We start from the raw sequence: 11,894 nt of genomic DNA on the forward strand, positions 1-11,894 counted from the left end.
AGCACTGGGATTGTACATGTGCATTAAGTAACAGCAAGTGAAGTTCTGACCTCTGATCTACCCAGTAAGGTATAAGGGTTAACCTGAGATAAAAAGCAAAAATCTGCTGTGGATATCGCTCTGTATAAATAAACACTGATTGGCCAGTAGCCAGACAGGAAGTATAGATGGGACAAGGAGAGAGGAGAATTGAGGGAACAGGAAGATTAAATAGAGGGATATGCAAGAAAAGTAAGGGGGAGAAAATAGGGAGGGATAACTGAAGCTAATGGAAATTTGAAAAAACTACATGCAAATCTACTACTGCAGAAGTTTCTGGGGGAAATATACATACATACACAATAACACACATGTATGTAAACTTAGAGTCATTTATAATAGGGGATACAATGCCTCAACTATACAACTTACATCACAAAGTTAAACACCCAATGCCAGAAATGGGTTACATTTTGTTGAGTCATTGACCAAAAGTTTTTCATAGATCTCCAAACATCACATGTTAACTGTCAAGACTCTGGATTGTTCTCCATAACCTGACAACAAGACACCATGATAGTGGCTACCAAGTTATCTGTTGAATGTTAATTTATACCAAAATTGTCACCTGTGATTCCTTTCCCCAAATACAGTATTGTGGCCCCTATAATGAAACGTATATAACATGCAGGTAGTGGAGTTTTGTTTGTATTTCACCTGTCCATTTTGTTTCAGTATTTTCAGTTAAGGAGAACAATATGTAGTTCCCTAGCAGGATTTTAGTGAAACAAATGTAATAATGATCTATCTGTCCATTCTTTGCTTGCCTGTTCCATGTCTGGTTAGCCTATATGTAGTAATAGTATAGAATAAGAAACAACCTGGTCCTAATGGTTGTCCTTTGGCATCCATAGTAGTGGGCACAGCAGCTGTGGTCCTCTGTGTATACACTGAGCTTGCTTAAAGTCAACTTTTGTGGGTTTACTCTGCATTCCACCATGTAAAATGTGCATAGGCTTCATAGTCAAAGCTTGCCAACAGATTCATTTCCCCTGCTTGATTTTGACAAAATAAATAGTGTCTCTTCAAATGAATAGAAGGTGTCTTTATATCCTACATTATAGCCTTGTAAAAAGAATTAAAGTACCAGTGCTGGACATGTAGGTCAGGGGAAGAGGATATGAGCATGGGGTCCTGGGTTCAAATACTAGCAATGTCCTCCCACCCAAAAACCAGTATCTGAAACACAGTACTGAAGTCCAAATCTTCCATGCAAGTCCTTGGGGTGTTGAGAAGTATTCATTGCTGAAGCTTCAAAGTCACCTTGGGATCCACTGCTACACAGTTTCTCAGAAATAAGAGGAGGAAGATAAATTGGAAGGGAAAGAGAAAGAGAAAGAACCATATTCACCAGGTAGCAGGTTCTTAAATAACTTACAGTCAGACACAGGTTAGCTGTCACTCAAACTACTGTGTAGCACTGCTATGAAATCTCAGCAGTATCCTGGGAAATATTACTTGCATCATAATTTTTATGTCATAGATCCTAAATTTCTATATCAAATAAATAGTTCAGATTGTTCTGTGCCACATGTCCTTCATTTTCTTCCTGGGTCCAGTCCTCTGATCTGGGCATGTGATCAGCAGGCGTACCAGAATGAAGTTATAAAGCTGCTTGCCATAACTTTGGCCATATACCTAGTAGCCTTCAGTCACCTAAGATACCTAATGGCCAAGGGCAGAAGCATTTGAACCCCTGAGCAGCCATCCTGGTGCAAAGCCCCTTTAACTTCAAGGTTGCATGGTCTAAGAAAATGACTTAAAACTTCTAATCTGATATGTACTTCCTTGTAATTAAAGATGAGCCATTGTGAGATGAATGAGCTTGGAACCCAGGCTTTGTGTAGACAATGTATGTAAGCTTTGAGTACAATTGTCCTTCTTGCAGGGAATATGATCCAGGTTGCCCAGTGTCTATCTGAAACTGTACATAGTGTTTTATGTAATGAAAGATGATTCATGTGTCTGGGTTGTGACAGGTGTCCAGTAGTCAGGACAGAAGATAAGTCACCATATTATAGAACATTTAAAAAACTGTGGCTAGACACAGTCACTATATTAGTTTTTTATGGGTACTGTTGTAGTTTAAATGAGAAAGGTCCCACATAGGCTCGTGTATGTAAACACTTGGTCCATAAATGGTGGTGCTCCTTGGGGAGGTTGTGGAGCTGTTAGGAGGTAGAGCCTTGTTGGGGGAAGAACCTCATCCAATGTAGGAGGGCTTTGAGAGTTCATAGCCTTGTGCAGTTCTAGATCGGTCTCTCTGGAATAGAGATGAGGTCTCAGTGTCCTGACCTGCATGCCTGCTGTCATGTTTCCCTGACATTAGGGGCATTATGTTTCCATCTAGAAACAGAAGCCTGAATTATCTCTTCCTTCTACAAGTTGCCTTGGTTAAGGTATTTTATCACAGCAATAGAAAATTAATACAAGTGCCTAACAAAAGCATGGTGGAACATGCCTGAAACACCAGTGCCCTGGAGTCAGAGATAGTATCTTCATAAATTCAGGGTAACCATGACCTAGATATAGAAACTGTCTCAAAAATGAAAACAAAAATCCCCTCCTTTCCTTAAATTCTGTTCTGCCTTCATTCTCTTCTTTTCCTTTTATATTATTACAGAACCAGGACTGAGCTAATGATATAGTTTTAAAATGAGTGATTCACTAAGTAACATTGAAACATTTCCTTCAATACATTTCAATATGATGTGGACTAGCTGCATTATCATGATCTACAGTTGTATACTGAAGGAGTTTTCTACATACGATTTTAAGAGATTTCTCCTTTCATTCAACTATAATCTCATTGGCTGTTCTATACCCCTGGATCTTTGTGAACATCTCTGAAGAGTTAACAAGGACCTCTCCTGGTGTGTTGGTGCCACATTTTCTAGCACCTGGATCTACATATGGCACTAACTCTTTTAAAATGTCACCACCTCCAATGAGAGGGTTATAAACTGTGCCTCAAAGAAAAAAGTAATGGACAAGGATGAACCAGTCAGTAGGTCTTGACTATGAGCAAGGAAGCACACTAGCAAACACATCCCACTCCTCAAATGCTGTCTAAGAAAACAGGACAAAAAGAATTGAAACTCTTCCATGGTTAGTCAAAATGTCATTGCCCTCATACACTAATGGCTGAAACTTGGGAGATGATCTCACTGAGAGATGAAATGTGATGATGCAATAAAGGTCTAAGAACTGTGAAGCAGGCCAATCACCACACAGCTGATTGTGAAGTAAGCAACCAGCCTTGGAGGACATGTGAGGGGAGCTGTGGTGTCTTAGCTCTGCCAGTCCAGTTAGCTTCATATTTTACCACATAACTGGCCACCAGTTCACTTGGAGACAGCGTAACAGGTAAGTATAGGCTCCATCCATCTTTGTTGTATATGTAATTAATGTTTAAAAGTATTCTTATCAGAATTTATGATTAACTTTGGAAAAGTAGGTTCATGGCTATATGTACATTCACAGTGATGTGGAAATATCACCTCTGTTCATATTCCCCAACTGAAATACTGTCCTGATTGAATGCCATCTATCATTTCTCACTGCCCTGGCTGCTAACAACTGCCTCTGTGATGTCTGCATCTGGAGGTGACTGCACCATGGTCTGTTTTAGTAGAATTACATGGTGGTTGATCTTTTGGAACTGGCAGTTTAGCATAATGTGTACATGCCCCATCCATTTGCCACCCATGTGCACATTTCTCTCCTTCTCAAATCTGTAAGTAGAAACGATATTCTATCACCTGTACAGTTAGTCCTTAATTTCCCATGGTGCTCTCATTCAATGTGGCCTGTATCTGTAAAAGGATCTTGTGTTGAATCAATCATTCCTAGCTCTTAATACCAACTTGAGAGGATCTGGACACTGAAGGAAATGGGATATTGGGCAGGAAGTAGTTCCTGTGGAATATGCCTTTAAAGATAGTACCTTGTGCCTGCTTCCTTCTCTGTCTCTGAAAATGAAGTCCAGTTTCTGCTAGTAAACTACTATTGGATATGAGCTCAGCTCTGGGATATGGTTGATATATGCAGTGATAGTCTATTGGATGAAATGTATTTTTCCTTTCCCAGAAGGTATCCATTGCAAATAGCTTCTTTTAAGTGTGTATGGGGGGACCCATGTCCACCTCTCCTTCTCTGTGCTGAGAGTACATATGGTTTGAACATGTGTGGGCCTTGCAGATGTTGTCACAGTCTCTGGGAGTCCAGGTGTCATCGGCCCTATTGGGTGTGGAAGAAGCTGTTTCCTTGGAGTCATCCATCACCCTTGGCTCTTAAAATCTTTCTGCTTCCTGGTCCACATAGATCCCTGAAATGTGAGGAGATGGGTTTGATAAAGACCCATTTAGTGATGAGTACTCCAAACTCCCTCATTCACTGTGCATTGGCCAGTTTCTGGGTCTCTGTGTTATTACCATTTACTATAAGAAGCTTCTCTGAAGAGGGTTCAATAATGCATTGGTCTATGGGTATAGCACTGTGACATTAGGAATAATTTTCTTGCCATTTCCTTCAGCAAAATAATAATAGTAGGTTTGACCTATCTAGTCTAAGGTTATTGGCCACTTTAGCATTGTCAAACGTGTGTTCCATCTCATGGAGTGAGCCTTAAGTACAATGAAAATGGTTGTTGCTTACCCCTATAACATTTGTCTAACTATTATGTCAGTGTATCTTGAAAGCAGGTCACTATTTTACATCTCAGGCTTTGAAGCTGGGTGATATTGATGATTACTTTTCTTCTCTGATAGTATGAAAAGTACTTTCTAGAACAATGAACGCTGGCCAGTACAGGTGAAGCTTCCATGTTTGATGATAAAAGTAAGTGGTGTCTTCAGCTATAGGGTCTTGTTGTCAGGTTATGGAGAACAATTCAGAGTTTTGGCAGTTAACACGTGATGTTTGGAGATCTATGAAAAACTTTTGGTCAATGACTCAACAAAATGTAACCCATTTCTGGCATTGGGTGTTTAACTTTGTGATGTAAGTTGTATAATTGAGGCATTGTATCCCTTTTATAAATGACTCTAAGTTTACATATGTGTGTGTTAGTGTGTATGTATATATGTATATATTTCCCCCAGAAACTTCTGCAGTAGATTTGCATGTAGTTTTTTCAAATTTCCATTAGCTTCAGTTATCCCTCCCATTTTCTCCCCCTTACTTTTCTTGCACATCCCTCTATTTAATCTTCCTATTCTAGTTTTCCTTTTTATCTTTGTAACACTATGCTATATTTTCCCTTCCTTTGGAGATCTCCTGCTCTCCCTTGGTCCCTTAATAGCTACCTAACCATTATGGTTATTCTGATTTAAACACACATATCTAAAGCTTAAACCAAACATTCATACATAAGAGAAAAATATGCAATATTTGACTTTTGAGATCTGGGTCAACTTACTTGGGATAATTTTTTTTGGCTCCTTAAATGTACCTGCAAACTTCATAATTTCATTTTTCTTAACAGCTAAATAATATTCTATTATGTAAATTTGCAGCATATTCATGATCCATTTATCATTCAATGGCTATCTAGGCTTTCTTTTTGTAATACCTGGCTATTATGAAGAGAGGAGCCATGAGCATGAAGAGCAAGTGTCAATGTAATAAGATATAGAGTTCTTTGGGCATATGTCTAAGAATGGCTTACCTGGGTATTGTGGCAGAACACTTTTCAGCTTTTTGCGGAACCTCCACTTTGATTTACATAGTGGCTGTACCAGTTTGCATTCTTACAATAATGAGTAAGTATTTCCCTTTCCATATAATCTTGCCAGCATGAGCTGTCAGATTCCATTGATATTGGTCATTCTGACTGGGTAAGGTGAAATCTAGTTTTAATTTGAACTTTTTTTTTTTGTTTTTTTGTTTTTCGAGACAGGGTTTCTCTGTGTAGCTTTGCGCTTTTCATGGAACTCACTTGGTAGCCCAGGCTGGCCTTGAATTCACAGAGATCCTCCTGCCTCTGCCCGATTGCTGGGATTAAAGGCGTGCGCCACCACCGCCCGGCTTAATTGTTGTTCTTTAATGGTGTGGTATTGCTGTCCTGTTCAGAAAGTCCTTTCCTGTGTCAATAAGTTAAAGCCTATTCCATGCTTTGACCTCTATCAGGTTAGGCTATTTGGTCTTACGTTGAGGTACTTGATTGATTTGGAATTGAGTTTTGTACAGGGTGATAAATGTCAATTCTTTGACATGTAGCTATCCAGTTTGACCAGAACAATTTGTTAAAGGGTCTATCTTTTCTCCACTGTTTATTCTTAGCTTCTTTGTCAAAAATCAAGTGTCTGAAAGTGTGTGTGGTTATGTCTGATTATTCTGTTCTACTCTATTGACCAATGTCAGGTTTAGGCCAGTTTCATGTTGTTGCTATTTAAATTACTGCATCTCTATAATACAACCTGAAGTCTGGGATGGTGATACTTTCAGCAGCTCTTTTATTACTTAGGATCGTTTAAGCTATCTTGGGTATTTTGTTTTCCCATTTGAAATTGACAACTACTTTATCAATGTCTGTGAAAAATTGTGTTGGAATCTTGACAGGGATTGCACTGAATCTGTAGATTGCTTTCGGCAGTCTATCCATTCTTACAATATTAATCCTACTGATTCATGAGCATGGGAGGACTTCTCATGTTTGGAATAATTGAAAGTATCATTAATTGCCTATCATATGATTTTATATGTAAAATTCCTTAAAAACTCCCCGAGGAAAATTCTACAACTGAAAAGCAATTTCAGCACAGTAGCAGGATGCAAAATTAACACACAAAAATCAGTAACCCTCTTATATACAAATTAATAAGCTAAAAAACTTTCTTGAAATATCTGTAACAAAGTAAGTGCAAAGCTTGTATAATAAAAACTTTAAGACATTGAAGAAAGAAATTGAGTAAGTCAGAAGGCATTTTATCATTGTTTCTATTTCCTTATTTATGTACCTGTTTACATTGTTGATCTCTTCTTGGCTTAACTTTGGTGGTTTGGATGCATCTAGAAACCCATCCATTTCTTTGTGGTTTTATAACTTTATAGAATATAATTTTTTATTTTTTCCTTATTGTGAATTTCTTTGACGTCAGTTGTTTCCCCTTTTAGCTCTGAATCTATTCATTTGATTAATTTGGTAATAATTGTGCCAATAGTCTGTGATTCTTGTGTATCTTCTCAAAGAACCAGCTCTCAAATTTATTGATCTTTTATTGTTGCAGGAGATTTGTTTGTGTTTTCATTCTGAGACTGCCAATGGAGTGGACAATAGAGTTTCTGGTGCAGTCAGAGGAAGATAGCAGACATCAAAGAAATTCAGAATAAGGAAAAAAATTTAAAAATTATATTCTATTAAGTTAATAAGATAATAACAAGGGCTTAAAAGATGTGCAGTCCTTTTAGGAGTTGGATGCATTGTTCCAGGCTCTTTTCAATTTCAAGGTTGCCATCAGGGAATCAGCTGTTATGCTGATGAGTTTTTCTTCATATGTGACCTATAGTATCTCCCATGCAGGTTTCAATACAATTTCTTTGTTATATATACTTAGTGTTTTAATTATGATATGCTGTGGGATCTTCCTGTCTATTCTTGTCTATTTGGTGTTCTATGTGCTTCTGTATTTGCATGAGTGTGCCTTACCTTAGTTTGGGGAAGTTTCCTTCTATGATCTTCTTGAAGATCACCTGGTCTATGCTATTGACTTGGCAATCTTCTCCCTCACATATGTGTATAATTTGAATGTTTGGCTTTTCATGATGTCCCACATTTCTTGTTTGTTCCTTCCCTGTGTTTTTGTAAAATTTTCACACCCATTGCTTGCTTGGTCTAGATCCTCTACTTTAGCTCTGTGTCCTGATGTTCTATCTTCTGCTAGAGTCATTCTATTTACAAGGCTTTCCTTTGAGTTCTCTACTTTAGTTATTGGATTTTTATTTTAGCTTCAGTTCTCCTCAATATTTCTATATCCTGGTTGAATTCTGTTCTGAAGTCCAAGGCTGTCTTTGCTATTTCCATCAACCTTATATTTGTGTGTTATGGACATCACTCAGGCATTTATTCTCCCTCAGTTCTGTCTCCTTAACTTCTTTGAACTGTTTCTTTATGTCTCCTTACATTCCTTGAATTCTTTACTGAAGCATATGATTATTGATTTAAATTATGTGCTCTTGTCCTAGGACTCATCTATATGTTCTCATTAGCAAACACTTGTATAGGTCTGGCAGATTTTGGAGAGAAGACACTGGCTTGATCTTTCATATTGATTTTATTTTTGCAATGAGATCTGGGCATATGGATTCATTCTGTTAGTTGCTTTTCTTATCTTATATGCATAGAGCAGATTAGTTCAGAAGAGAGAATGTGTGGGCATAGTGGTCCTAGAAGCTGGAAATGGCTAGGGAGGAATGCAGTCTACTGGAAACAGTGGACTGGGTTGCTGTATAGGATGTCCCTCCTGGTCCAGGCCTTGAATATGGGTGTAGATCTGACTGAATATAAAGGTTGGAGGTGGTGTGGGAAGGGCCTTCTGGGTGGGAGGAAAGCAGGGTGGTTCCTGGCAGAAGTGTAGAGGTTATTTTACATGCAGACATTGGTGGTTAGAATAGGTTTGGCCATAGTTGTGGGTCTCAGGGAGAGATCTAGTGGTTGGGAAGTCTATATGTCAGGGGAGGATCAAGAAGACTTACTTGGTTAGACCTAGAGAAGGTTGAGTGAGATCTGTCTGGGTTGAGAGGTTGAATGCTGTGTCTCTGAAGTATCCTTCTTTGTCTCCTTTCATTTATTTTATTTTGAAGTCTGTTTTGTCTGAAATTAGGGTAGAGAAAACTGCTTTCTTTTTTACTATTCCTATTTGCTTAGGATACTTTGTTCATCCTTTCAATTTAAGGTGGCTCCTAACATTGAAGGTGAGTTCATTGTAGACCACACCAAGATAGCTCTTGTTTCTTTATCCAACTTGAGTCTTTTGATTGGGAAGTAGATACCACTGGTACTTAAAGTTATTATTGAGAAGTATAGTTAGTTGCAGTCATTTTGTGATTTTGATATTTGTGTTCTTAGTTGTAGACTATGTTTCAGTTATTATAACTTCATTTGCTTTCTTTCTACAGTATATTTTCTAAACTTAGTCATTTCTTCAATTTAGTAAATTCTAAACTACACACTAGACACTGTATTACACAAACTCAATCCTGTTCCTTAGGATAAACGAAAGAAAGTGAGAATGTATATCAACATAAGTTAATAAGTTATACATACATATACACACAGGTATATATACATTATATCCTTACATACAATGCACATGGCACCATTCATCATAAGTATAACTCAGTATTAATCCAGATATAGAAACTCAATGATTGATCAGAGAAAGCATGGATACAATGAGAAACATTATGGAAGTTGACAATCTTCTCATACTGGTTGTAGCATTGATAGACTTTGAATCTGACACTAGTTAGCTAATGTGGTGGTTCCTGCCTCTAATACCAACAGTTGAAAAGGAGAGGGGGCAGGAGGATTGCCTCTAGCTGAAGGCCAGCCTGGGATACAGAGCCATACAGTGTCACAAAAAAAATGAATAGTTAAATGTGCTGAGTCAAAAATAACACAGCTTGAATGTATGACCACACTTCTATCTTTAAGGGTGGCATGGAACTCCATGGTATGGATAATGCATAAATTATCCACTGTTGTGCTTCAGATGGCTTTCTATTTTCAGTATGAAATTTCATGCTATGATGACAATCTGGATGGTTAAATATTTGGGGCCAAACTTTATTGTGAGTTTATAAAAAATGGTAAAAGAAAAATCTTACATTGTGTGTGGATTATCAGCCTGCTGGTAAATGTTGCCACAGAGTCAGCCCCTCTGAGTTTGATCAGAACATATTCCTTGTGGGAGATTTCCTGGTCAAAGGCCCACCTGCTCAACATAACCCTTCTCTCCTGGTACTGCCCCAACAGTGCACAATCTCCCAGGCCTGAAGAGCCCATACTCATGATGTCCTGTGTTTCTTTACAGTTTCCAGGTATTCAGTGTCACCGTTAAAATGGTCAGCAGCCGTGACAGCCGGCAGCTAGGAGGCTTTGCTGCTGCCGTCCTAGCATGGATCCTTTGTAGCATCTCTATGGCCCTACCTCATTGGCGAATGTGGTCTTTTAAAGAGCCCATGGATTCTAAGCCAACCATGATTTTAGTGGGGATGTGGATGACCTGCGTTTACCAACAGGAAAATGTTTCCAGAATTTTCAGAATGTGTTACCCATATACCTACCAGGATACCTTTATTCCTTTGGATATTCGAGTTGCTCAACACCTGTTACTTGTCTCCAGCTTTCTCGGCATGGTTGCGACAGTCTCCATCATTGCTACTCTTTGGAGAATTTACTCAAGGAGACTCCGGAAGAAAGCCCCCTACAATCCATTCTTCTTTTCAGGGGTTCTGAACATCATTGCTAGCAGCTTTGTCTTCCTTTCTGTCTTGTACAACTATTTAGCCATCATTCACAAGGACAGGATTGCCTTCCCCCCATATTTCCACACACCGTCCTTCCCAGATACCCAGAGAATTGGCACTGCGCTGACAATGGCAACTCTTTCTTCCTTCTTATTTCTAGTGGGTGGCACAATTTCCCTTTCTTTCACTCTTCCCCGGCGTCCCCATATATATTCTAATATTTAAATGTAAATTTCCAACTTACATAGACTTGAAAATCCAAAATTACAAGAAGTAATTACAAGTATTCTTCAGATATCTACCTAAAATTTCCAGATTCAGAACATGCTAAAGGTGGACAAGTGACCTCCATTTATATTTCCTATTTTGGTTGCTTTAGAATTTCATTGATTGGCTTATGGATTTTCATCAAATAAAATCTTGCTCACTTATGAGTTCTGTATTTTAATTATTGTTACTGAAGGTAAATAATCAAGGAACATGGCAGACATGGAAATGAGTATCAAAATATATTGACCCCTTACATCATCCTCTAAATCCATAAAAATTAAAGAAGGCCTGTTTCCCATGCCATAAAAATTGCAACTCTCCACCAGATGAAATTTCCTGAACTATGTTACAGATTGCTATAAGGAATCTCCACAATGCATTTGTCAAAATACCTGTGAAATTATTCCCCATATTTCTTTGCTGCTTCATTTAGTCCTTTAAATAGATTTTTCTTTTCCTAAAGTTTTAAAATTTGAGGCATTCCATCTCGTCTTTTATTCTCTTTGTACTCCAATTTTATTACATACTAAATATTTTCAGTCTATCCTATACCTAATTAGCCTAACAAGTATTCCCTGATATAGTTCCATACATTTTTTATGCTTTACTTCTTGTGAGACATTTCCTAGGGAGATGCAACAGAAACAAATTACTCACCATCAACAACAGAACAATGAAATAATTCTAGCTAGGTATAACTTGGATGGAGTGTGATAACTTGAGAGACTCCCCAAAGAAAATCACAAACTAAATTCCTGAAAGTAGAGGTCATTTTGCCTGGGAGTCCAGGGTCTAGTTCATAGTGGCAAAGATATCATGGTGGCAGGATCTTGAGATTCTGATTACATTGTAATCACAGTTAGAAGACAGAGAGAGGCAAATGCTGTTTGACTTGCTTTCTCCTTTTTATGCAGTCCATGACCCAAGCCTAGGAAATGGTGTTGCCTACCTTTAGGGAAGGTCTTCCCACTTCAAATCACTTATTTAATATAACCCTATACAGGCATTCCCAGAGGCTAACAAAATCTACATATTGTCTCACAAGTGTGTCCTGAAACTTATTACGTGTAATTCTAGAATCTAGAGTCTAGATCCTGTGAAATTAACAGTAAATC

The 11,894-nt window shown here is 38.2% G+C and overlaps 1 protein-coding gene across 1 annotated transcript; it reads left to right on the top strand.

The window, feature by feature from the left end:
* Nucleotides 1–3,303: 3,303 nt before the first annotated feature.
* Nucleotides 3,304–10,927, top strand: LOC114695811 (claudin-34-like). The gene is made up of 2 exons (XM_028873272.2): nt 3,304–3,405; nt 10,074–10,927. The coding sequence occupies exon 2, from the start codon at nt 10,102–10,104 to the stop codon at nt 10,732–10,734; it is 633 nt and encodes a 210-aa protein (XP_028729105.1). The 5' UTR covers nt 3,304–3,405; nt 10,074–10,101; the 3' UTR covers nt 10,735–10,927.
* Nucleotides 10,928–11,894: the final 967 nt, after the last annotated feature.

Source organism: Peromyscus leucopus, chromosome X (assembly GCF_004664715.2).
Source record: "Peromyscus leucopus breed LL Stock chromosome X, UCI_PerLeu_2.1, whole genome shotgun sequence".
NCBI classification, from domain to species: domain Eukaryota; kingdom Metazoa; phylum Chordata; class Mammalia; order Rodentia; family Cricetidae; genus Peromyscus; species Peromyscus leucopus.

Coding starts and splice junctions, on each gene's coding strand:
- LOC114695811 (XM_028873272.2), top strand. CDS start 10,102: ATGGTCAGCAGCCGTGACAGCCGGCAGCTAGGAGGCTTTGCTGCTGCC.